Source organism: Sylvia atricapilla, chromosome 3 (assembly GCF_009819655.1).
Source record: "Sylvia atricapilla isolate bSylAtr1 chromosome 3, bSylAtr1.pri, whole genome shotgun sequence".
Classification (NCBI taxonomy): Eukaryota; Metazoa; Chordata; class Aves; order Passeriformes; family Sylviidae; genus Sylvia; species Sylvia atricapilla.
The window spans coordinates 15,103,258-15,130,621 of NC_089142.1; the positions used below are offsets into that span (position 1 = coordinate 15,103,258).

The following is a 27,364-nucleotide window of genomic DNA, read 5'->3' on the forward strand; positions in this document are numbered from 1 at the left end:
CACTCAGCAGCAAAACTGAGGTTCAGCACCACCCTCCCGCACTGACAGTTGCCTTCATAACCCAAGTATTCCTTGATCCCTCTTCTCCCAGCAGAAGAAAACTATTTGCATAAAACAGCACCCACCATTAGCTACACATTCATCAGCATCTTCAGAGACTTGTCCTCTGGAGCAATTCGTTTATACCGGTAATGAGCAAGCCACGCAAATATTTTCAAAAATTTAGTAAGTCCTGTGGCCTCCTCACAGCACAGTACAGACACAATATGGAATCAGGCTAATGTTTAAAGAGCTTAATCCCACTGACTCACATTTATTTGTCATGTAACTGGACTCTGATGATACTTCAGCCTCTTAAACAGGTGACTTTCTATTTTTAATGTAAGAGCACTTGTGCCACCCTCTAGCACCTTTAAGATATGAGCAAACAATATAAGAGTAACAAGAGATCTTATCCTTTCCTTCCTAAGTCCCCCAACCAAGTGCAAGATAAATTTAAGTAAATTTAAGTTTTACCTAGAAGAGTCATAACCACTAGTTTAGTTCCTCTCCAAAGGCTTAAATACACATCAGTCTATATGAACCCAGTTAGAATGTTTTTCTTGTTTTAGCTAGAATGGTTTAGCTGTTTCTCAGAGAGAAAATCAGAGGGAATTCCAGTCTTGTCCAGGATGACACACTTTATTACAATGTGATTAACAAAGAATTCCAGCACCTGCAACCATCAGAGTGGTGCCTTTAATCCCTTCAAGAAGTTGGTCAGATGGAAGTTTAATCTTATGCTGATTTCATGGAAAACTATCCAAACATGGAAAACACAAAGAGAGAAGTCAATCTTAATATGATCAGCTGACATCTTAAAATCTGCCTGCAGAATTTCCTCGACTCCAGCTCTCATATAAGATTGCTAAATGTCTAGGCCTCCTAAGCAAGTCTTCTTCTATGCCCAGAAGTTTCAGTAAAAGTTGGAACAAAAGAAGGGCAGAGGGTACAGATACAGAAAGAATGACAGCAGGAGAACAAGTGTACAGGCAAGAGCTGAGCAGAAGGCAGGAATCAGAAGGGAATGAGAGGGAATAGTAGTGTAAATTAAGGGGCTGATAATAAGGAAAAGATTACAGGAGGAGTATGGTAGTAAAACAGAATAGTCCTTAACCCCAGAACACAGGGCCTTAATAAACATAAGGTAGATTCTCTTCCCATTAAGTGAACAGACATGAGACTAGTTGTAAAGAATTTCCATCCCACTCAAGGCAGGACACAAAATGAGTAAGTTTTTCTACTGCTACCCATGACAGGACTATTTGGATAGTTCAGGAGCACGCTACATATCCATAGAGCTCACTCCTACTGTTGTTCAGTGGTAATCTGGGTAAACCCCATGACAGAAGTCTGCTTTTGGAGATTCTTTGTGTGTTCACCTTCATTCACAGTGCTGTATGTTTGTTTTGTGAGATGCCACTTTGACCTGCCGTTTACCTGTTGCACAGACAGTAGGGAGGAAGCTCCTGCTCAATCTCCTTTGCTGTAGAAATGGAAAGCATGTGATGGAGGGAGCTGGTTCTGCTGGGAAAAAGCAAGAGTCTCATAGAAAATAACAGAGGCCCTAGAAAACTGTCTTCTAACTCTGTTGTAAAGTTCATATGTAAGTCTGAGGAATTTGCATTATATATATTCCTCATTTTTCTCCCACACCCCAATTGAGTAATTTGTGGTGTGAGCTGCTAAGCTGCTGAATGTGAGTAGGTGCATCTGAAGTGGGAGGTGGACTTTCTGTACATGCAAAGTAGCCTAAAGCATTTACCACCCTGGAAATGAAGGTCTTTGATACAGTATTTACCACTTGGGAAATTAGGGTCTTAAATTTCTTCATATAGGTAACCAGAAGTGTTGATATTCTTAATTTCCTGCACAGAAGACAAAATAATACCAACAATTTCATAGTGGTGACAAGGGAAAAGTCATTAATGGTCAGCAAGATTATAGCACTCCTGAAATGCTCTACAGGAAATTAGGTTTTTTTAATTCAATAAAGGATAATGTTATGCAGTAAACTGTACATTGAAGTATTCAGGGACTAAGCATGTATAAGAATACAGAATAAGCAATGAAAGAAACACAGAATTGGAAAGCTTCTGGAGCTTACTCTCCTGCTATCCCAGGCAACTACATCACATAAGCACTTTTATAAACTCATTAGGCTCTGCTTTCTAAGTGGATGGGCTTCCTGTGCTCAGCACAGGGAAACTGTCTCATTACCTCATTGCTTTGGAAATTTCAATTCTTCTAATTCACAGTCTAAATTCATTAATGTCCATTTCACACACATTTGTCTTCCACTTAAACAACAATTTTACATTCATGCCATTTACTCTTCTTTTGAGACCAAATCAAATCTCCTCTAAACATTCACTTTTCTAATCTAAACATGACAAATTCTTCAAGCTCTCTCTGAGAAAAGCACCCCAAAGGACAACATTCCTACTCAACAATAGGGTTCTTCTGGGAAAATAAGCTTATGGCTATGTGATTAAAATCGATACTGCTGGGCAGTCTCATGGCACATAAGCCCACAAAACCCAAGCCTGAAGAGCAAGGAGCACAGAGGGGGTTTGAAGCCAGACACACACAGCTGCTCTGCACACATACATCTGACTCTGCATCATGTGTGGAGTTCAGTCTGCATCCATCACACTAGTCTGTGCACACAGACTGCTCTGCCCAGCACTTCCCAACTCTTAACTTGGTTCTGTATTTCTTAATGCAGCCTCTCAATAGGTGGGAGAGAGACAGGAACCAAATGGTATGAAGGTAATACTCAATATCTTCCCCTTTTCTGAGGTGAATCAGTGAAGGAAGTAGCCTAAATTAGGTCAGCTGTCCTTCCTCAGATAAAACACACTCACCCATGCCTTGCAGGTGAAATGGGTAGTTGATGGAGACATGGTGTTAATAAAAAAGGTTTTGTTACACAATTGGTCAATTTTGGTCTTTACTTCATGTAAATGAAGATAATTATTAGGGAGTAATGAAAATGAGAACATATCCCACTAACAGAAGGAAGGATAAATGAGCATCATAAAACTGTATCAAGTTACCAAGAGGTTGCTTCTGGGGGAGATCCAGAGTGGTTTCTGAGTTTCATTAAATTTGAAAAGGTTCTTATCGATAAGTCTATTTTTTTTTTAATAAAGGAATGTTTCCCAAACTCAAATGACAAAGAAAACTGTCTTGTTCACAGCATAGATCAAATTTCCACATACATAATCCTAGTCCAAAACACACACCAGGAGCTTTATGAGTTGAGACAGTAACATCCTGAGGCTGATTCAGAGAATTCATCATCCCATCTGGATGCTGAAGTTCCTCAGTGAGACCATATTTGGTGACGCTGAAAGCAAAGGTGAGAAATCTCATCACTTCACGCACAGACCTGGTACTGCACAGACATTGGAGAACCTGACCTCGCCTGAGCCCTGATACACCAGATGCTTTTGTCCCGATTTTATACGGCAAGACCAACGACACAAACCCACCGTGTCCTTAGCACATCCTCTGAGGCTCAGGCAGCGGGAGGGCACACAAGTCACGCACCCCCTCGGCCAACGTTTTGGACCTACACATGACCATAGGTGCCTCACCTTTATCCAGCCACGGGTGGGTAACGCGCTACTACTGAGTGCCATAGCACGGTCTGACCTCCAGAGAATTAACGTGAAATCAAGAGAATACACTGATAGTTGCTTATGGGAAATGCTGCCTTCCTCCGCGCGGGGCTCCGGGAACACGTACTGGGGAACACGGAGCCCCGCAGTGCCTGTACTAGACCCGCCTGCCGCCGGCACCTGGCGGCGGCAGCACCCGGACTCCGTCCTGCCCGCTCGGGAAGGGCCGCACGGCCGCTCCCGGCCCTGCCCCGCCCGAGCCGCCGCAGGGCCAGCCGGGCAGGGCCGGGCTCGCCGCCCGCTCCCGAGGGAGCTCCCGCCCGCCGGCGCTGCGGGGAGCAGCGGCCCGAGGGCGCGGCCGCCCGCGGCGGAACAGCAGCCGCCGTGGTGCGGACGCGGGCACCGCCTCGCCCCCGTCGCTCCCGCCCCGCCGCCGGCACGGGCACCGCCTTGGCCGGAGCCTCCCACAGGGAGCGCCGGGCCCCCTCCCGCCATCTCCCCATCCCCGGTGCCGGTCCCCTTCCCGGTCCCAGTCCCGGGCGTCGGGCGGGGGGCAGCGGCGAGGGAGGGGGCGGAGGGGGGGGAGGGGGGTTGTAGCGGCGTCACCATGGCGACAGTGACGTCACCCCACCCTGGATCTCATTGGAGGAAACCCCGTGGCCCCAGCCGCAGCCCACGGGCCCAGCCGAGCTCGCGCCCTGCCCGCGCTCGCCCCCGCGGCGGCGCGCTCCTCTCCGATTGGCGGGCGGTGCGCGGGGGGGCGGGGCCGGGCGCGCAGGCCGGGCCGCGATTGGCCGCGTGGGCGCGGGCCGCGCAGCGGGTCGGTGCGCGCGCCAACGCCCTTCAGCGCTGGCTCGGCCGAGACGGGAGCGGCTCTTTCTCTTCGCCACAGCCCCGAGCGCGGCACCGACCGGGTGCGGCCCGGCCCCACAGCCCGGCGGACCCAGGTGAGCGCGGGGCCGCGGCCGGCGGCGGGATGGGCGCCGCTCCGCTGTCTCCTCCCGCCGCGTCCTCCATTTTGTGATCGCGGCGTGGAGAGCTCGGCGGCCCCGGGGAGCGGGAGGTGCAGCCAGCGCCGCCATTTCGCACCCGCCGCCGCTTCCTCTTCCCGCCCCGTCGCCACGGGGACTCCGCCGGCCGCCCCCGAGCCCCCCGCCGTCGCAGGAGACGCGGCCGCTGAGCCCGAGACCGCACCCGCTGCCGCGTACCGGGAGCCGCGGGGTCCCCGCCGCGCCGAGGGCCGGATCGGCATCGGCCGGGGCGGACGGGAGGCCCGGGTCCGCCGCGCCCCGCCGCGGGGAGGAGAAGCGCCCAGGGCCCCCGCCCCGGCCTCGCGGCCCCGGCCTCGCTCGCCCCCAGGGAGGCGGGTCGTGGAGGGGTTTAACCCCTGCCGTGTCCTCTGGGGCCGAGCTCGTCTTGCGGCTTTTATTATGTGTATTTTCCCGCCAGTCCCGGCATTCATGCCTCCTGTCTCCGGCGTTAGCCCGCAGGGGAGGTAGCACACGAAGGCAGGGATTTGGGCGAGGGCCCCAGGCTGGGTGGTAACCAGCAATCCTTTCACGAGTCCCTGTTAGAGGGCATATTAATGTGCTCACGTAGGGCACGAAGGTAAAGAGGCGTGATGACTTTTTTCTGATGGAAAACCAGCTAATTCCACTGCTTGGGCGGCAGGCTGCCGTCCCTTGGATAGCACCGACCCAGTGTGACTTCTTCGGCTGGGTTTCTAGGTCGTGGTTTCCCGAGGGGTGGACCCTTGAGACGAGTCCCCATAGCCTTGCATAGAAGGGCAAGATGTTGCAGTCCAGCTCTCCAGGTGAAGCACCTGGAGATGGTGAAGGGAAAGCAAGGCTCACGGTAACTCGCGTTTTTTGCTGGGTTGCAATGGATGCCGTAGGATCATGTTCGGTGGTGTTTATCCTGGCATCATGGTTACTGTCTTCTTTCTGTCAGGTTTTGAGGTGCATTCTCGTGTTGATAGTGTGATATCTCCAGCTTCTTCTGCTTCTGCTACTACACTGCTCTTGTCCCACTGCCAGCCACCATGGATAAGACCGAGTTGATCCAGAAAGCCAAGCTGGCTGAGCAAGCCGAGCGCTACGATGACATGGCCACCTGCATGAAGGCAGTAACGGAGCAAGGGGCCGAGCTGTCCAACGAGGAGCGCAACCTGCTCTCCGTGGCCTACAAGAACGTGGTGGGGGGGCGACGCTCGGCCTGGAGGGTCATCTCCAGCATCGAGCAGAAGACAGACACCAGTGACAAGAAGATGCAGCTTATCAAGGACTATCGGGAGAAGGTGGAGTCTGAGCTCAGGTCCATCTGCACCACAGTGCTGGTAAGTGGGGATTTTGTTATTTCTTATATTTTGTTTAAGGTAAAAAATGCAGTATTTAAGTCTGCTGCTTTACTTGGGGGAAAACATTGGGAACTTGGCTGGGACATATCATGTAGTGAGTGGGGTAGGTGAAGTCAGTACAGTAACTTCTACAGCCCTTATGTGGGTCACCATGATGAGGAGGATCAACTGCACTATGCAGTTGGCCCTATACGTGTAGAGGTATTTGAGATGCTCAGATTTGAGTGAGGTAGGTACGGTTTTGGGTGAAGTGATCTATATGCAGTATTTCACCAGGTAATTGAAAAGATACAGGGAATTTAGCCTCTGTGCTGTGGTTAGTAAACTTACCTATTCGTAAGATAAGTTGAAAATGTGAAAACCCCTTTATTCAGAGCAGCTAATAACTTGCTAAAAACGTTGAAACCATGTGTGTATTTCGTTTACTTCCTCATGAAGAAAAGTATTCTCAAGGGGTCTTCAGGAGACATTTTGAGGAATGTTTTATAACATTAGGCTTTACAAACTTAGACATCTGTATTGAAGGTGGGAAAGAGATGTAGAAATTGGCTTTGTTAGATGCAAGCTGACTTCTCAAGGTATCTTTGAGATGAATTTGCAGTAATTATGGAGCAATGTAAAAGCTAAGGTATAAAAACTGTAATGACACCCTAAGCATGCATCAAAGCTCAGAAATACATTTCTATGGAAGCAGAATTCCAGATGCTAAAGAAAACTGTAGTGCACTGTAGTGGGAGCTCAAGAGATGTGTGCCAGCAGTGTGGAGGCTGCTGAACCCTGTTCTACATGGTCAGGGAATTGTATCTGCAAGAAACTGCATGTGCATAATGCAGTCATAATTCTGTGGCAGGTAATCTTCAGTGGCTGATTTGCTCCTCTTAGTTACCTCTTTTTTTGGTGTCTAGTATTGCTAATGTGAGAACAGGAGGAAGCAAGTCTATAAGGAAATACAAAACGATTTTGAGGTAAATTTATCCTGCGGTGGTTTAGGAGACATGAATTTAAAGGTGACTGGTTTGGAAGTAACTGATTTTTCTTTTTGATTAAGTGTTCTGGCTCACGTACAGGGAATACTTCTTTGGATTGTGCTGAAAATACCTATATGCTTCCTTGTATGCTGCCACCTAGGTTTGTTCCCTCTTTCTAAATCAAAGTGAGTTGTCTTTTCTTGAAAATAATGTTCATATTTATTAGCTTTACAAAGCAGTTAATTCCTTAATGCATTTTAAGAGCCCATGCCTTCCTCAAGAGCAAAATTGTTTCTCCAGTTACATTGTATTGAAATTGTGAAACTTTCACCTTTGTGAGAAAGATGGGAGTCCTGTAGGATTCCTACTTCCTGTGACAAGAGTTTCACTAGAAGCTTTCACTGTGAGGAAGTGACAGCATTTGTGTCACCCTTTCTTTTCTTTACTCAGTACCTCCACTTCAGAACTAACTTCTTGGGACCTCCATATAAAGCTCACTCTTCAGACTTCTTAATCTCCCTCTGTCCTTGGGCTGTCCAAATTAGACTGTCCAAATCTAATGCCTTGGAGCAGGTGATGCATTAAAATCTCATACTGGTTGTACCATTTTGACAAGGAGCTCATGGTTCTGTAGGGAGAGGCAGTGGACCACTTCCCACAATGTCTCTGCTGAAGTTATTGCACTGATCTGATGGTGGCCAGCAGATATTGTGGTTGCTGTGCCAGCACAGACCTCTGCTGTAGGAAAAGCAAGCTCTTCCTGTGCTAGATGAAGTTTTCAGCGCACTCTAGTTTCTCTCTGTTCTCAGTAATGGCCTGTTGGCAGCTCTTCCCTTCCGGCCTGGAAGGCTGCAGGAAGTAGTGAAGACCAAAACCTGCAGCTGAGCTTTTCCTGTCCTGTCCTGACCTGCTGCAGAGATGTGCCTTCCTTTGGTGGGAGGAGATGTTGGCTATCTACTGCAAGCCTTCTTTTTTTTATTCTTTCTTTGAGGGCCATGTAGTTCTTTTCTCTTCTGATTCCCTCCCTTTCCTCCTCCATCTACCACTCCTGAGATCGGTGAGTCGGCATGTGAGAGGTTGGAATTCACGATGAGCAGGCGTTACAAAGGATGGGTTTCCTAAAGCTGAGCCACACAATGGTTTTGGCTCCTCCTTTGAATGATAATTTCTTCTGTTCTAGTACTATGGTAATGCCTTGAAGCTTTTTCAGATCTCTTCAGCTGAACCTCAGAGATGCATTTTTAATTCTAGGAAGGCAGCTAAACTGTAACAACTGCTGGCAAGTAGTATGGAAAGGTTGCTTGTCATCTGGAGTATTTGGATTTAGCAAGGGTGGGTGTGTTGGGTGGAGTGTGACTGCTGTTAGTCATACTACTAACAGTTTTTTCAAAAGTTTTTTTTAAACTACTGATATGGCATATTTCTAAATCTTCATTTAGAAATACTTGTCCCAGCATTAAAAATACTGCTGTTTTTTTCATCAAATGTCAGGAACATGGAATCTGTAATTACTTTTTTCCTGCAAAAAATGCCCCAAGCCAAATAAGTAAGGCATTGTTTCAGGTTGTGGTTTGAGAAAGAACTTTCAATTTAATCACCACTGGAATACAAACATTCAAAATTAGGTTGAAATATCTGTATGTAGATACATACATAAAAATAAAGCTTTTACTGATTCTTTAACTGTCATTCTTTAACTTCCTGTCTTGCAAGTAGTCATGATCTGAATGCTTTTTAACTGTTAATTTTATGACTGGTCTCTCAGATGAGAGTCGCTCTTAACAGAGAAATGGCTTGGCTGTCAAACAACTTCCACAACTGTTTTATTTGAAAGATTGACTAGGAGGTTTTGCTGAACTCCTTGTATTGATTGACTAATTCTTTGGTAATGTAGAGAATTAATGTTGAATCATCCCTTATGACTCATAGTTAAAAAACTGTTATTGAAACTCCTTTCTCCTTGAATAAAGAAACAGGTTGGTAACTTTATTTTTCTCAAGATAAAGTTGAACTACGTTGTTTCATCTACTCTGAGCACAAAGTTCATATTGCCTTCTCCTAAGCTGAATGATTTCCAGACCAGTACCAGCTAATGTAGAAGAGGTGGATGCAGCAGCAACTTTCATAAAATTAATAAAATGATGTGGGATACTTTGAAGATGGAATGTACTGTATAAGATCTGCTTAACTGTATGCACACTCCACTGTTCAGTGACTTTAGTTTTTTAAAAAGTTAACTTTTGAATTGGAACCTTTCTGGAGAAGCAGATGGAACTGGTGGGTTTTCTGAGAGCCTTGGTCCCTTTGCATGGCTGTAACTTATGTTGGCTTCAGGCTCCTTTGTTCTTCAGAGAGCAGTAATGTAAAGGCACAGGAGACAGCAGCCCTTGCCTGGAAGCGCTCTCCACTTGCAGCTTGAGGGGTTTTGTGTGTGTTTGCCTGTGCCCAGTTTCTAGGTCCTGATGTGTTGGAGCTCTTCTTGGGGTAATAGAGGAGATTTGATAACAATTTTTCCACAGTTTAAATCTTGATGAAGATGCATAATCATTAGGGCTTGAAAGCAACTGTCTTGATGGTTATTTCTTGTGTGTCTTGCTGAAACATTCAAGTGGTTTCTTTTAATATTATTTTAAAATTTTGTGTAGAAAAGTTACATACCTGAGGCTTTTCAGTTGTTTCCCAACATCTGTTTTCACAGTGTCCTCTGCAAACATTGTTACATTGTATTGTGTCAGGCCCATGTTGGCTTGTTTCTCTAGAAATGAGCGAGGGCATTGTGAACTTTCAGAAATGAAGGAACAGTCACATTACTTGTGCTGTTGATTCTTTTTGCCACCCTGTTGGCAGTGCCTGCAATGAAATAGTTTTGAGCTATAAGGTGTGTATTGTCTGAATTTTTACTGTCTTAAGGCTGATAGGATGCTTTTGTCTTCTGAGAGATTGCACTGTTAATTGTTGAAAGCACGGATTGGTGTGTTGCTCTTGCCAGCTCCCCTTTCCTTCCTTCCTCCCTCCCTCCTGCCCAAGGTTGCAATGTTGTTCCTGCTGCTGCTTCACATAATTAAGAAACAATAAAAGCTAATAAAAATGAGTAAAAAATCTGTCTGCTTCTGATTATTACCCATTTTATAGATCTAGTTCTAAAAGTAGTCACTGAATGAGTAGAACAAAAAATCCCCATGCTAGCAGGTAATGTTTAGAGCAGTTTGTTTCAACAGCACAAGTTCAGAGGTCCATTGAAAGTGAAGTTGGCGTTTTCTTGCAGTAGTGAATAGATTCCTCATGTCAGCTAAAATATCTGATGTCAGGTAAATTTGACCATAGCCCTGTTTCTTCCCTAGTGTTTCCTTTGGTTTACAGAAAAATGAAATCTTTGGGGTTTTTATCACACATGCAGAAATTTGTCAGATTCAGTAGGTATCAGCCACATGCTGCTATGTAAACAATTACCAAAGTTTCATGTCTTGTGAATTCTTTGTCTCTGTGTTCCTATTGTCAGGGAACAGACAGAGTTTGTACAGAAATATATGTGGTGTAGAGGTGAAACCCAGTAAAAGGGTATTACATAGTCTTTTGATACAGGGTGCTGTGCAGGATGCAGTTCTATTTTGAAGGTCAGGCGTGCTAATCACTTAATATTGCATTTGAACTTAAGTTAGTTGTCCCAGTCCTGGTTGAGACAGGGTTCCAAGTATTACTTTTTAACCTTTTTTAAGTTAAAGCAACTGCTCTTCTTAAGTGATTGACTAAAAGGAAAGGCTACTTCATGAAAGTCAGGTTGGGAATGTTGCTTCTTGGCAAGTCCAGAATTGTGGAGTGAATGTGAATTGAACAAATAGTTTGGAATAAATCATCTTTTTAATGAAAAGTAATTTGTGGAGAGAGGTTTTTCCTTTGTGTTCTTAGCACAACTTTCTAACAACTATCAACACATTTGTGGTAAGAATTGTGGAACTTAATGCTGTAATTTTTTTAGTTTAATATACTTGAAACTTAGATCTGAACTTTGCTTAGTCATAGTTTTACCCTCTTACCTTGTGTGTCGTCTTTCAGTAGAATCTGCTGCTGGAATCCTCCCTCGCTCTTGTGCAAAGAAAACCTCATCATTTCTGAGAAGGGACTGATTCTTGCATAAACAATGTGCACTGAGGTTCTTGAACAGAGTGTGAACTGTTAAAGAGTCTACCCAGAAATAGTTCAAGGAAATCTAATGGTAGTTGAAGCCTCCATCCCATGCAGTCATTGATTGCTGCCCCTCCCCCTACTGCTGAATGCTCTCTAGAATTACTAAATTTTTTGGAGGACATTTACTGCTTTGGTGGTCTTGAGAAATTAGGATGTGCTCACTAGGTCGAACTGGACAACAAAACCACAAATTCTGTTTTTCTGCTAATGCAGTGAAGCTTTTAACAGATTTTGTAAATCACTGTCACACTTATCTTTGCCTCACAGGCCTTTCTGCTACCTTGGATACTAATATGATAGGTGCCTTTTTGAAGTAAAACACAGAAGACTGTATGTAAGAGAGAACTTGATGAGGAAAGAACACACTTGATTTTGAAGGTTATTACACTTGATTTCTTTATCATGGCACAAACTGGGGTTGTTTAGCACAGTATTAAAGGAGTAGATTGTGCCAGTTTCTGTACAGGTACTGCAGCTTGGTATTCTGGTTTCAGTAATGGGGAATGCCTGATTTTCAGAGGAAGGTAGTGAGGGAAAGAGCAGAGGAAGGGCTGGTAAGAGTGCCTGGATATACTTTGTAAGTTTGGCAGGTGAAGGTGCACGCTTGATTAATCAATGTTTTCATATGTAGCTTTATGCTCTTGGCCTTTGGGAATGAGGGGCCGGGTGCCCCTCTGTTACTTGTGGTTGTGCTTTCTTACTGCCAATAAACTTGAAGCCAATTTTGTCACAAACAGGTAAAGTAAATAATAGCTATTCTAGTGCACTGCATGTGTAGCACTTTGTAGAGCTCCACCAGGTTTATTGGAGGAGTGCTTACAAGTTCCTCCTCACCCTTTCTGCATCCCAGGAAGCTGGAACTGACATCAGAACACTTCAGCTGTGCATACTGCTGATTTGTAAGCTTGTAATTTGCTAATCCATCCTGTGTATCTGAATATATAACAGTGCCTGGTTTGTGTGAGCTGGGCACTTAGGCAGCAAAACAGTTTGAGTGCTGAGTTTCACATTTTGTGGTCATGGCACCCACCAAAAGATCAGATGTCAAGATCTAAGAACTGATTTTGCTTTTAGGTTTCTCTAAATTTGTTACAGTAATCAAGGGTTTGATTTACCAGTTCATAATATTGATAAAGGTTTATTACTTGCTCTGTTATTCTTTTTATTCTCTCCTTTAATTTATGTGATCCATTCACTGAAGTAGTGAGGAGTAGTGTTCAGCTCTGAAAACAGAAGAATTTGCATTTTATTTAATAATAACTTTTCTAAATACACCATATACAGTCTTACCTGATTGACAGCCACATCATTCCTTAACCAAACTTAAGGAAGTTTTGTTCTGAAGTTAAATACGTTTTGCAAAATTCTTGTAAGCAGAAATAGTTTTTCATAAAAGTAGGTAGCAGGGCCTTAGCAAAAAGTCATGGCTCACTTTGAGATGTTGTAACCGGGTCATCTTGAAATGTTGACTTCAGTTTTTCTGACCTAAGGTTTGATTTCATTGTTGTAGGTTGTCTCATTTGGGGAATAACAAATTACTGGCACACTCTTAATAGACTGAGTGAAATAATATATTGCTGGGTTTCCTTCACGATAAAGTTGAATGATGCAAAAGGATCTTCCAAGCTCCACTATGCAATGAGAAAAAAGTGCATCTCTTGTGTTACCATTTTGAGTTTCAGTCATCCTAAGCCTCTGATCACGGACTCCCAAAGAGAGAGGAGAACTAAAGCAAGACAAAATGAGTTCTTTGCATAAGGGTAATGTACCTTAACATCACAACTCCTGTGTGCTGTTGCTCTTCTTGAGCATTGTTAGTCTGGATATACCTCAGTCAGTCATTTAATCTTACCTTTGGGCTGTTGTAGCTGAAGACCATAAAAGTATTTTTAAATGAATATTCAGACTTTTTTGTCTGATTCTGTCATATTATGCAATGTCATGAATGGATGCTGAAAGAAACTTTTAGATGGCCAGGATTCTGAAGAGAAGGATTTGGTGTCTGAAATGTGTGCTTGCTAAGAGAAGAGCACTTGGAAGTATTTTGAGGAATTCGAAATATGTAAAACGCAGTCACGGAAGAATGTTAGAATCAATTTGAGATAAATATGTCAGATACCAAGGAATTTTTCCTGAAAGCTTTTGGCTGTGTTGTATAGCCACTAATTCATCAAAAATTTATAATTTTTTTTAAAAGACGAATGACTTTTTTTTTTTTTAATACTCATTTCTACATTTGATGGGAGAAAACTGGAAAACTTTAGACTCTTCCATAAAAACATAAATAATTCTCTGACTTTCACTGGATTGTTCATTTTGTCTGAAAATCTGTGGAAAGGAGACCTTACATTTCCACACACTTCTAGTTCCTGGCTTACATAGTTCTCTGGGGACCACAGAACTTCCTAACTTGAGGAGAAGTTTAAGCAGTGAGTGTAAATTCTAGACTAAATTAATCTCAGCCCCAGGTGGGAATAGTGTGGGCAGACGTGCTGCAGCTCAGGCTTCCAGTGCATTTGTTAAGTGGGATTCCAGATATTTCATTCAGGGCCAGTCCTAAGTATTGGCTGCCAGTTTTTAAAACTGTATAGACAAAGACATGGAACCAAATGGAAAAAAATGAATTAGGTCACCCTCTCCGTTTTCATGTCAGGTATGTTTGTCTCTGCTTTCAACAGTACTTTGTCAGGTCATCTTAAGGCCATGCCATTACTGGAAAGGTGCACGCATATTTTCCTCAATACATAAACTGAAACACTGTTAGTCTGGAAAGGTCTGTATGAAAATCACTTTATGTTCTCCCAAAAGGAGTTGATGCATAGAACTTGAATCCTGAAGGATGAAGAAATCAGTTCAGCTGAAATACACTGTTGAAAGTAAAGTGATCTTACTGTTGTGGCAGGGGACTCTCCCTTTCCTGTCAAGAAAACAACTGCTGAACGTTAAAAAACACCTAGGTTTCAGTGAGTCATACTGTGGACTTTGGAATGACTGATTATACTTGAAATAGTCAAGAAGTCTTAAATACCACTCTGCTAGATGATTAAAACAGGCAGTCATTTGTGAGTAGAAGCCTTATTGAAAGGTCTGAGCCCACACCAATCAACTGTGCTGTCAGATATTTGATGTATTTAAATTCACATTTAACTTATATTAGGTGATCATGTTGATCTGAGCTGCCTCACCAACTTCAGCTTTGCTTTTTGACTGCAGTTAGGGTGGAAACCATTTCTCTCTTTGCTGCTTCTAGGTCTTTTCTCCTCATATTGGGTCTGGATGGACCATCAAAAATACTTGAGATTGAATAATCTTTCCAGACACTTTGCATGCTGCAGCCCTGGCTGAATTTATGTCTCCTCACACACTTCATGGTGTTCCTGTGAGATGCAAGCTGCTCATCTAGATGGGACTCTGTGTTGAATCTATGTTTCAGGGTGGTGAGTTAACTTGCTAAAAAAGGTATTGACGTGCACTATGTGCTTGTGCATAATTTTTAAGAAACCTTGTCTCAAAATAGGTTTACTTTGAAACAGTTTTTTCACTTGCAGGTGGTTTTTTGGTTCTGGGGGTTTTGCCAATTAGTTTGTGGTACAACATTGTCATCAGTTAATTGCTGTTACCCAGAGAACATCTGTTCTCCTGGTGAGCTTCAGTGCTCCTTAATGAACAAAACAAAAAACCCAAAAAGCACCTAAACCTCAAAATACAGATCATTCAGTGTCAGTTCAGAAAACAAAGAAACATCTAGGAAGCAACAATAAAACTAGTCTAATTCCTGTAAGGCATGTGACAAATTTGTTCTCTGTAGAATGACAGCACCTCCTCTGCTGGGGCGTCTGAGAACACTTGGACAGCTAAGAGCTGCTGAGCAGAAGTCCAACTTGGTTTCTTTTTTCTTTTTCTTCTTTTTTTCCATACAATTGAACTTGTTCCATTATGTGGTGAGGAGGAATATAATTTTTTTAATATTATAAGCATTTATATTTAGAGTTTGTTCTGTCAAAAAAATTACTACTATAGGTTTTTTTTTTTCCTCTGGATGCTTTTTATGTCATAGGAGTTCAAGCATGAAGGTTCAAGGTGAAGGACATTGTTTTAAATTACTAAAACCTGCAAGTACCAATTACTTGTCACAAACTATTAGGATGCTCACTTTTAAAAATAGCCTTTAAAATTACATTCCCAGAAGATAGAGATGGTGCTGAAATAATGTACTTTTAAACAACTTGAAATAAGATATATGGGCTTAGGGTGCCAAGGTTATTGCTGAAGCAGTCTGACTTGAAAAATCAAACTTTATCTAACATGGACTTACTCAGAAAATTCTGTGCCAGTCATTTAGAACATTGACACACTCTTCCTTGCTAAATACCATGCAACAGCTTAACTTATGGGACAAACTTCTGGAGAGCATTGCGGTTTCTGATGGTTGCTTTTACATTGACTTTTTTCCTTCTAGTGGAGTAAAATTACGATAAAAATTATAAACTGTACTCAGTGAGAAATGCTAATGACAATGTAGATCAGTCTTTTAATAGCATAACATTAAATAACTTGGTGCTGGTGATGTGACCCGAACATGTCATAGGTGTTGACATCTGAGTGATGGTGACATGGTAAATGTTTTGGGTTACTTGAGTTTACCACATGGAGAACTTGTGTTGGTACCTGCTGGCACATGGCACACACTGTCTTTAGTGTGCTTTGAAAATTGGTCTCAAACCAATTTGTAATTTGTAAATATTTGTAATGAGCAGATAATCTCTGTTGCTGACCTGGTTCATATTCATCCTCTGTTATTGAATTAGTTGTGAAGAATATATCCACTAGCTAGTGGTATTGGAATATATGAGGAGACTAACATTCTTGTATTTGCTACTCTTACTGAAGTCCAGTTCTAAATGGCACAACTGCTGAAGGAAGCTAAAAGGTCAGTTTGGTATTCAAGATGGTTTGGTTTTGTTTTTTTTCCAAATTCATCTTTGCTGTTGAGATTTTTATAGCTGGATATGTGGGAAGAGAGAACAGCACAGATCAGATTGCAGTGGTATTTTTCTGCCACTTGAACCTACCCTGCAGTTAAACAGTATAGCAAGTATTTAGTGTACACCGTGGTTGAACCTAATGTCTCAGTCAGTCTTGCCTTTTAAAATAGGCTTAGATGGGGAAAGACTGGTGGGATTTTGTTTTAATGTCAGCTTTTTCAATGAGCTGTTGCCCTGAAAAGAGGTAACAGGAAGCATATGTGGAGTGGGACTGGGACATGAATTGCAGGGGAGGTGTGCCAGTGTATTGTAAGGAAAGGTTGATAGGATGCACATGCCACAAATAATCATTAAGGAGCCCTGTCTTCAGGGAGCTGCTTTGTGTCAGACGTACCTTCAAGTGGAGTATGGCTGACATTCCTTCAGGGCTTGCTTTACATAAAGCTGAAAAAATGGGGAAGTGATGAGAGCAGATACACTGACTTAGTATTTCTGGCTCAGGTTAATTGCAGTGGTCAGCGAGTATATGTTCAACCCTTGAGCCTACTTAAACAGAGGGGAAAAGAGACTGGGAGGATACTTATGTAGTTGGGAAAGAACAAGAGTAGAATGGAGAAGGATCCAAAAAGGCAATTGAAATGTAACTTTCATTTGGCATGTAGAGGAATATGTTTGCCAATGGAGAGAGAAAGGAAAAAAAAAGAGCTTTCAGGGAGAAGTATCTAGCTGCCAGGCTCCCAGCCTGCTCCCCATGGCTTCTTCAGGCAGCTGCAGACCTCTCCCAGGGAGCAGTAGCCTTTTGCTGTTGGCATCTCTACAATAAATAAGCCTCTCTGTAGGAGAGGAAAAGAATATCATATAGGAGAATATGATGCTGTTAGGATGATGAGAGTTTTAGCACACTGCAAAGGTCGAAATAAACTGAGGTGGATGAACAGCACTTAGGCAAAATGGAGTGGGAAATCTTGTCATGCTCTAGGAGGACCAGCACGCTGCATGAGTGCAATATGTCAGGGTGGGAGAGGCAGCAGCTACCAACCACATTGTCACACTGCAAGCCTATTGTAGTGCAACTGCAGTGGGACACAGAGGGTCTGGGCTGAGGATCGAGCTTTGATTCCTGCATCTTAATACTGCTCCTGCTTCTGAGAGTCACCCCCATCAGGGCAGATCAGTGGCTCAGACATTGTGTGGCTTTCAGGGAGCTTCTGAGGCGTGTTTCATGTTGCAGAGCACATAATTGCTTGTTTTTCAAGGCTTGGTTCAGGTGGTGATGGGAAGAGCTGCAGTTCTTAAGTGATGGTGGCAGCTGTATTTTAATACACAAAAGGGGTGGGCACATTGTGTGTGAGCATGGATGGCAGTCTACTTATTGCCATACTTCATCCCAGAATCATACTTCTGGCCGTCCTTGTCTCTCGCTAAGTAAAATCACAAAAACTTGTGGCTCCCTGTGACTGCTTCATTGCTTTGCCTGCCTGTAGTCATTTTACTTAATATCAGCTGATGTTTAAAATAAGGATTCCTGGCTGATTTCTGTCTGCTGGAAAGGTAAAAAAGTACAGGTTGGGGAAAGATGAGCAAACAGATGCAGGAAATCGTGAGATTTCTGACTCGCAACAGTGTAAATAATTTGGCTTACTGTGCTGTCTGCTCTCACTACCCCACCAGTATTTTGTCTGTGAGAGGGAGGTAAAATGCCTTCCAAAAAAAGATGAAATGAAATAGCTCATGAAATACACCAAATACTTTATTGATTTGAAAGATTAACATGTGGCCTGATAAATAATCAGCTTCACTCAGAGTCTGTTTGGATTCTGTTCTAACCCACATGATTCATAACAGAGATCTTGTTCCATTTAAGGCTATTAAAAAACCAAATCTGAATATGTCAAGTCCAGAATGAGGATGTTCCACCTAGTTAAAGAAAAGGCACAAGTCTCTTCCTTACTTGTGTTATGTAAGCATTAGGAGGGCCTCAAGATGGGGAGCAGGAGCTGCTGGGCTACTCATCTTCTCCACCTGAGAAGTACTTAGGAAATAACCCACTCTTTGCTGTCTGAAAAACTGCAGCTCATTCTCAGCATCACTTTTTCTCTCAGCTTCTCAGAAGTTTGGACAGACCCACTGGTTGTCTGATCTGTGTAATGAAGGCAGCATTTTAAGGATGCACTGACACACAGGCCACAGTGCAGCTTGCCTGTGGTAGGGCTGGCATGATGAAATCCTTTCGTGTTCCTGGAAGAAGTGTGTGGCCTACCCCATCTGGGGGGAAGGAGAAGTGGGCACTGATGCTCTAGGGAATGTGGCGTTCAGATTCGGCTTAAATCAGCCTTGCTAAAGCTTTCTTGTAAACGTTCTCTAGTGTGCATTAGATTCCAGGGGTTAAAGTATTTTTCAGCCATAATCAAGCCAGATCAGCTCTAGTGCTAAAGTTGCCTCCAAAGACAGAATTTTGTAATAAAATGGGTAATACTTTTTGTGTGCTAAGTATACAGTAAATTTCTATGTTTTGGAAAGCATAAAAGAAAAATGCCTGATTGTTCCCTTGTTAATATAGTTGTAATGTGTTGAAAGTTTTATTTCAGCATTTAAAAGATAAATCAAAAATATGGTTTTGTGAAATACCTGGTTTAAAATGTCATACAGTATCTTCACTGCTTGTCTGGTCAATGCTCCTTAGACTGTGGCAGAGTTAACTTGAGCACATGGATAAATCACATCTCTGCCACTTAATGCATTCCCAGCTGTAGGATGGCTTTTAGAGGCTGGTGGTAATACTTCAAACATTACAGATTTATGGAACCTTTCAAAACCACAGGTGTGTTGTGTGTCACATTTCATCATTCTGGGCAGTTTCTTGTAAAATAAAACTCAAATGTTAGTCTTGAGGTTAGTACGCTGTTGTTTCTGAGACTCTGAAACTGGTTTGTGTAGTGTTGCACTTTTGTGGCTGATGTGGACTTTGTCACATGAGAAAAGCAGCAGGAAAACACGGAGCCAAAATGTGAAGTTTTTTCTTTGCAGAAATCTGTAGAGTGGGAATAACTCATTCTAATATGGAATGATTCATGCACAATAACAGTATTAATATGGTGTTGTATTACCCATCTGCCTCCTACCTTGTAACTCTTGTTTTGAAACAGACCTAAAATTTTGCTGCTTTTTCGGTAACACTAGTGAGCTGTACTGCTCTATATGTTTGCTCAGGCCCCTGCATACTTGACTGTGTTAAACTGTTACACAGATTCCTCACTTATGCCTTTGCCAAATAGCCAGTGTCTAGGCTTTGGCAGTGGTTTTATAGCCCTACAGAAACTCCTAAAATGTCTCTGATTTGGTAGATGCAAGGGCATGTCAGGCTTGCTGTCATCTTACCTTCCTGCTGTTTTCTCTAGGGTGGTATCAAGGGCAGGTGTGACTCTGTACTTTCCTTACTTGTCTGGGCACTGTATATTACATCCATGGGACACATACAGTTTGGATGAAAAATGCCTTTTTTAACCCAGTTGGAAGTACCCTACTACAAGTGTCAGTTTAAAATAGTTGTCAACACCTCAAGTGGACTTGGAATGCTTTGAACTGGACTGCTCTGCTTCCATTGATCATTAAAGAAAGTAATAATGGTATGGTGGTGTGCATAGGGAGTAGGTTTGTGTCTAAAATTAGCTTTTTTTTATTATAGTGCTCTAGTACCCAATTAAAGTGCTAAGGATTTTTGTGCAGAAAGCTAACGGTTCCTTGAATATTTCCTTTGTAGCTGCTTCATAAATCTGGATACATGTTCCTGTAACAAAAATCTTAACTAGCCAGCTGCAAGCTTTGTGGAAACTTTCTGCTCCTTTTACGACCTGTTTACTTTCCAAATAAGTAAATGGAGATCTTTATCATTTACATTCCTACTGTGAAGTTTCTCTGAGTATTGGAGGGTTTCCTTGAGTGTATGGGAACTCATTTGCATTTTTTGTCAACTCTGGAGAACATGAGTGGTTGTAGTAATGAGTTGGGTAAAATCTCTGAAGTTCAGGAACAAGGTCAGCCAGAAGCTGCTCTGTTGCTTGTCAGTTCTCTGAACTACCCTGTTCTCCAAGGGAAAGTCCTGTACCTCTTCTTTCTTCACCTGTCTTAGGATGACTTGCAGTCTTGGAGAGAGACTTACCTTCTCTTGCTGGAGGCTTGCAAACCTTTCCTTGTCCTTCTGGGTATCAGATAGGGGAGCTGTGAACAAGGGAAGTGATTTTTGCAGCAGCTCAGGGCGTGCTGGAGAGCACTGTATAGCTTTTTCCATTCTGGGAATGGCAAGGCGGCCATGAGGGATGCCTCCCTGCTGTGCTGGAGCCAGGCGTTCCTTCAGAGCCTTGTGAAGAGCTGGTGGAGTTTGGTGAGGTTGGCTGCTGACTGGATGGGTTTGAATCCTTGACTCCCTGTGGTAGGTGGGCTGGGGATTCCTGATCACAAGCCTCATAAACACAGTTGATGCAAAAAAAAACCCCAAAACTTTGAAACTTTCTACATATTGTTTTGCTTTTCCAGTAAAAGCTTACTCATTTGCAATGTGTTTGAAATGATAAGTGCACATCCTGAAACTAAACTTGACCCTGAAACTGTACACCAGTAAGCCTTTCCTTGTTACTTGCAGTCTGATTAGACAACTTGCAGTTGTCTATTCATCTTAATATATTTTCTGATTTTGTGCCTATACTCAGTTTGTTGAAATAAGTGTGCATCTATCTAAAATGCCTTAAAACTTCGTTTAGCTTTGTAGCAAACATTTGAGTCCATCCAAACTTCTAGGAAAGAAGTAGATTGAACTTAGTTGCAGTGGTGTTTGCAGTATGTCAGCTTGTGTTTTGTTGTTGTTTCAGGAGCTCTTGGACAAATATTTAATAGCTAATGCAACTAATCCAGAGAGCAAGGTCTTCTACCTGAAGATGAAGGGAGACTACTTCCGATACCTTGCTGAGGTTGCCTGTGGTGATGACAGAAAACGTAAGTACCTTGGGTCTTTCACAGCTCTGGTCCCTGGGTGAGGGGCCAGGAAATGAAATGCAGACTCCAAATTCACATGAGTTAGCTGTGTTTCAGTCAGAAAGCTCCAGTTTTCATACAGTCAGAGAGTAAAACTCTGATTAAACCCTGAGTATGCCAGGGAATTTCAGCTAGTGTTCCTGTCATCTGCCTGAAACTCCTGAATATTTGCTCCATAACACTTATTCAAATCTTCTGGGAAACAATGTAGGTGAAGGTATTGTAATATATTTAATTTTGCTTGTTTGTAATTGTTTACTAAAATAAAGGTGGGTACAAAACTCTGTAACATTTTGTACTCCGTGGTAGAGTCCTGTTGATCTGTAAATTTTAACCATTTCACTGTGAAGCAGACTTCATTGTAGTCACTTGTGTTTATAAAAAAGCCACAAGATGACTAGGTTGATACTCTAGCCAAAAAGCATGAGCTGTACTCTAAAATGATTGATTTCAATGGGAATAATGCTGTTCCCGAAATTTTAGTTCACCTTTTTGGATACAGCAGGAAAGGCCTGGAAACTGCCACTTGGTCCTGGGCATCCTAGGACTGTAGACCTTTCCTACAAGTTAGAACAGGTGCATAGATAGTTGTAAGTATCTCAGGAACTTCTGGGGAAGATTTTGACTTTGTATTGAATTAATTATTAGAACTGTCTTGCAAGGTGCCTAGATAGCGTTGTGATGTTAAAAACTCTTGGTATGGCATAAGCTACTGATGTATTTCTGCATAAGAAACTAAAATGAGTTGTGCAGTAATGCTGTGACACAGAGGAGAGGGGCTGCTGGAGTCTGTGGATGCTGCAGTGACTGTCCCCTGGGTTGGGCATGGCAGGGGCTGACAGTGTTGGCCGCCTGTAACTGATTGCAGTGCACAGTGGGAGGATGGGGCTGGTTGTCACTTCAGTAAAGGCTTTGTTAGTTTCCCTCCGTTGTAGGAGCATTCAAGTTGAAAGGTGAAGATGTACAGAATGGAGTAAAAGTCTTTGCATTATTGTGTTGCATTCAGAATTTCTTAACCCATAATCTGATTCAAGGAGCAACATTTACAAGGGTAATAGAGAAAACTTGCCTTTGGCTTTCACAAAGATCATCCGATTTATGCTTTGTCTCAAGCAACAGCTACAAATCTGGGCTTGTCCAAGCACAGAAATACCAGCTCCTCTTGGCTAAAAATGACTGCAGTCAAATGCCACACATGGTGATAGGGGATACAGTGCAAGAGTGATCGATTGATAGAACCTTGTTAGCAGATCCTGCTGGGGTTTATGTTACAGTTTATGTCTAGCACCATGCAAACTTGTCTGCTTAACTTCTTGCAAACTTCAAGACTTTAAGCTTTTCTGATGTTCCACCATGAAGCATCTGTTTATTTTCTCAGCTTCAAATATATTTTATGTACTTGGAAGCTAATTTATTTCCTTGCTAGCTTTTTACCTTCTTTCACCTGTTCTCAACAAATGGAGTCCTTTAGCACTCGTTGCTGTGTAAATACTGGAGAATCCGAATCTGTCTTGACTGTTTTCAATACTTATTAGATTTTATTTACCAAGCTCTTTTACCAGCAGTTGCTAGAGCAGTGCCAATACTAGGTAGCTCCCTCACAGAGTCCTATCTTGAGCTCTGACAATGAACTTTCTTTTCCTGCAGTCTCCCTGCATTCTGCAGCATGTTTAGGGCAACTGTTGGCCCTTTGGTTGCCTATCAGAAGTGAATCTGGAATAGACTATAGGTAGCGCTCCTGAAGTACTCTCTGACCTGGTAACCTCTTTTCTCTGTGGTGTTTGTCCCAGTTATCTTGGGCACAACATTGGGGCTTTTTATCTTGACCTGTCTACACACAATTTTTGGAGGCAGCCCTTCAGTTTTTCTGGAATATGCTATACATGCCTTCCAGGCTGCCTCAAGAAATTGGGCCTTCTGCACACATAACTTGCATTAACATGTCCAGCATGTGCAAGGAATGAAGTAGGGAGTTCTGTAAAAAAAGTAATGCAAAAATGATTTTTTCCCCCTCCCACCTAATTCACCCACTGAAGCAATACAGTAGTTTTGGATGCTTGTGTTTACCAGGTTCTGTGTGTTTATCTTCTCTTTAATACCTTTGCTCTGTAGTAGCTTAGTTTGCTCCCTGTGTTTTGTCAATGAGGCAGCTGTACTTGAGATGGTTGTACAATCATTACTTTGGTTAAAGTAAGTGCAGTGTTTTCCTAAGAACAGTCTTTCATACAGCACTGTTCAGTCCCCTGCTAAGGGATTGGTTTTGGTAGAAATATCTTTAAAAAAATTTAAGTGAACCCAAACCCACTGTTGTTTGTCATTCTTTTACAGAAACAATAGAAAACTCACAGGGAGCTTATCAGGAGGCTTTTGATATCAGCAAGAAGGAGATGCAGCCAACACATCCAATTCGCTTGGGTCTAGCTCTTAACTTCTCTGTATTTTATTATGAGATTCTCAACAATCCTGAGCTTGCCTGCACACTGGCAAAGACAGTAAGTCACTTTTTTTTTTCCCCCAGTATGCCTGCAGGGAAACTAGTAAAGAGTTTATGCTTAAAACTGTAGGAATTATTACTTCCTAGAGTTTCTGAAGGGAATTATCCTATTTAAAGTTTTTGGGTTCGTAGTCGGTATTGTTAGTGGGATTGAAGGGTACAAGCAGGCTGTATTTACAATGTGACTTAAATTTTCTACAGCATGACAAGCTTTTATTATGTCTTTAGTATGGTTTTGTTTCAAATAGAGCAGGTCATTAAGTTCTGATCTTGCTTTTTTGTTTAAGCTACCTTTTCTGATAGGTTTAGCTTCCGCTTGCTTAATGATCAGTTAATAGAAAGGCTAAAAATGGTTTAATTATTCCAGGCGTTTGATGAGGCAATTGCAGAACTTGATACACTGAACGAAGACTCTTACAAAGACAGTACTCTCATCATGCAGTTGCTTAGAGACAACCTAACAGTAAGTTGCTTTTTTATGTATTATCTGGTTCTGTGATCCAGTTGTTTGCTTAGATTGAATTTGTGATGGGAAAAAAAAAACTTTATTTTGCTCTAGTGCAACACACAACACTGACTTGGGCTGTTTACTTATGATACCTCTTCATAACTTAGTTTGAATGTTGTGTAAGTGGATATCCAGCTTCATGCTGTGTAATCTGGAATAGCAGCTTGATTAGCTCACATTCTTCCTAGTATGATGGCCTTGTGGTAGAGGGGAGAAGGGGCATTCAGCCCAACCTAGTGTATAAGATAGGACAAGAATTAAAACAGTCATCTGTGGTCTGTCAGGGAATCTTAGTCAAACTTTTTTGATGACTGCCTCAAAACAAAGTTTCGCCTGGTGTAATGCAGTGTAGCTTGCTTTATTTGTTGTCCTGATTTTCCTTCAAAAGCTCTGAAATTTCAATGTACTAAGAATAAAATCAGTTTGTTTGAGTATGTTCTTATAATGATAAACCATTTAAGAAAAGTGCCTTATGGAACAATTAAGTTGCATTAAAACTACAAGAAAAGCTATTATTTTGCAATAGTCCTTCAGTAGAAGTGGCTGTTGTTAGAAGGCTTGGCTTTGATAATCAAAGTGGCAATCTACACTTGCAGGATTCAGACTGCTGCATTTGAAATGAAAGTTGCCTGTGGAGCTGCTGTTGAGGCTGTTGAATAGCCTGGGATGGATGGCACAGCTCACTGTTAAGCACAAGCTGCTATTGAGAATGCTACTCTGCCTTTCTGCATGAGGGGAAAAGCTCACCGTGCCTTGTGCATGGGGAGCTCTGTCCAGTTACCTCTCTCCCAGGAAGTATTGGAAGCCAGGGTTGTGCAGTGCCATGCACTGGTACTTTGTGGGCATCCTTAAGTCTAATTCATTATCATTCCCTTACAGTTAGTAGTTGTCCCTTTTTGGAATTCAAGCTGCACTTCTGAAAGCTGACACTGTTTTTCTTTTCTTTCTAGTTATGGACATCAGACAGTGCAGGAGAAGAATGTGATGCTGCAGAAGGTGCAGAAAACTAAACTGCACGTGGGGCGTCATTCTCCCTTTCCTTCTCAAGAAACCTTTTTACACGTCTCCATTCCTTATAGCTCCACTTGGATTTCCTATAGCAAAGAAAACCCATCCATGTGTATGGAAATCAATTTATAGTCTTTTCACACTGCAGCTTTGGGAAAACTCCATTCCTTGATTTGTGTTTGTCCTGGCCTTCCTGGTGTGCGGTTACTGCTGTAGAAAAGTATTAATAGCTTCATTTCATATAAACATAAGTAACTTCCAAACACTTATGTAGCGGACTAAAGTGTACCTGGTATTTAAAAACAAATCTGAACCAGTTCCTGCCAGTTGACTGTGTTTTGTATTACAGTAAGATATGAAAATGTAGTTAATTGCAACTAAAGAGTGTTCCACATAGCATTTAATTCTCCACATTCCCTTCTTATTCTGCAGGGTTTCCTTTCCATAATTGACTTTCACATGCTACTGTGTGTTCATTTCAGTAGGAATATGGAAGTACTGGGCCAGATCAAGTAGAGCATTTAAAGTTTGGAAAACCACAAATTGAGTTGCTTCCCGTATCATGTAATACAGAAGCTTGTGTGTTCAAAAACAGGGGCTTCTCTTAATCTTCAGTTGCTGCTGTTTAAGTTGATATCCCTTCCCAATAAAAGTTCACTTACACTCCTGCCTTTGTAGTTCTGGTATTCACTTTACTATGTATTAGAAGCAGCATGTTACTGCTGGAGAACAGGCAGTGCTTTTTGGCAGACTAAAAGTGCATGTCATTTCTTAATACACTGGAATGGGAAAACCAATTGAAGTTCACATGTCCAAGTATAAAATTTAGTACTTTTCCATGCAGGTTTGTGCACATGTGAGAAGGTGTCAAGTTTGTCCAGTGATTGTTAGAGAGTTTGGACCACTATTGTGTGTTGCTAATCATTGATTGTAGTCCCAAAAAAGCCTTGTGAAAATGTTATGCCCTCTGTAACAGCAAAGTAACATTAAATAAAATTACATTTTATAAACCACCTACTGTTGACTTGTAACAATTCCATATAATAACTTAAGGGCTGAACTTAAAAAAGAAAGTATCTTATGCTGGAAAGGTGTTTCTCGAATTTACTGCATACTTCTTAAAAGTCTGCTTTTAAATGAACTTGTTTTAAAAAAATACTCCAGATAACTTGTCATAGTTAATCTGACATGTGGACTTCTTAATAACTTAATATAGAGGAAATGGATTCACCTTAGTAATGAACTAAGAAAAGATAACCAGTTTCTTCATAGTCTTTCATGGCTTGCAAATATTCTCATCTAAATGATGCAAATTTTTTTGTAATCTATTGGAATTCTCTGCTGTGTTCTCTTGTGTTTTCCTGATGGATCTCATTACAGTGTTCCAGCTACATGTTTAGTAATGCAGAGTAATTTGTCCCGTTCTAGAATGTTAGTTTGTGTGCTGCTACATCATGGTCTGCTTTCTCTTGTTCTTAGACTACATTTTGTGTTATTGTTTTCCCTCATTTTTGGAGCTTTTTGTAACAATATGTTGCTCTGCTTTTTTCTTTTCCCTCTGGGTCCCTTAAGAGTTTTTTCCTAAATCTCTACCTCTTACGTTCCCATGTTGGTGGGTTTTTGAAAATATTTAACTCTTGTTAGTGTGGCTGGACAACAAATCATATTACGAAGAAGGATATATATTACTAGTCCTTGAAAGCTTCTGGTGGTATATCTTTCACCATCCATGTTTTTATTCATTCTTTGAGTGTGCACAATGAGTGTTCCTACAATAAAAGTTCAGATTCTGTGCTTCAATTGACATGTATTACTCTAAAAAAAAATTGTACCAATTCCATTTTCTTCATGCAGTCACTTTGAATTGCTGTCAAAGTATTGTGTGGCAGGACTCTACATAAACTCATATGCTTCTTAATCACTGTTTTGGTTTCGTAATTTCCCCTCACCCACACATTTCTTACTGATCCTTTATTTGTTTCATAAAGGTTTTAGCTCCTAAGTGCTGCCATTCTCTAGTAAAGCTGTTTGGGTACTGACATTTAGCAGTCAGCTTTATCTGCTCATTTAAGGGTTTGCTTGCTTTGCTGTCTTAGCTTGCACTACATTGTCAGCTAACACTGGTCTCTTGTTTCCTTTCTTTTGCACCTTGTTGAGAGAGTTGTCA

At 42.1% G+C, this 27,364-nt stretch overlaps 1 protein-coding gene across 1 annotated transcript; it reads left to right on the top strand.

The window, feature by feature from the left end:
* The first annotated feature begins 4,461 nt into the window (after positions 1 to 4,461).
* On the top strand, positions 4,462 to 26,210 carry YWHAQ (tyrosine 3-monooxygenase/tryptophan 5-monooxygenase activation protein theta). The gene is made up of 6 exons (XM_066314815.1): positions 4,462 to 4,612; positions 5,616 to 6,000; positions 21,025 to 21,148; positions 23,516 to 23,679; positions 24,049 to 24,144; positions 25,140 to 26,210. The coding sequence occupies exons 2-6, from the start codon at positions 5,707 to 5,709 to the stop codon at positions 25,197 to 25,199; spliced, it is 738 nt and encodes a 245-aa protein (XP_066170912.1). The 5' UTR covers positions 4,462 to 4,612; positions 5,616 to 5,706; the 3' UTR covers positions 25,200 to 26,210.
* Positions 26,211 to 27,364: the final 1,154 nt, after the last annotated feature.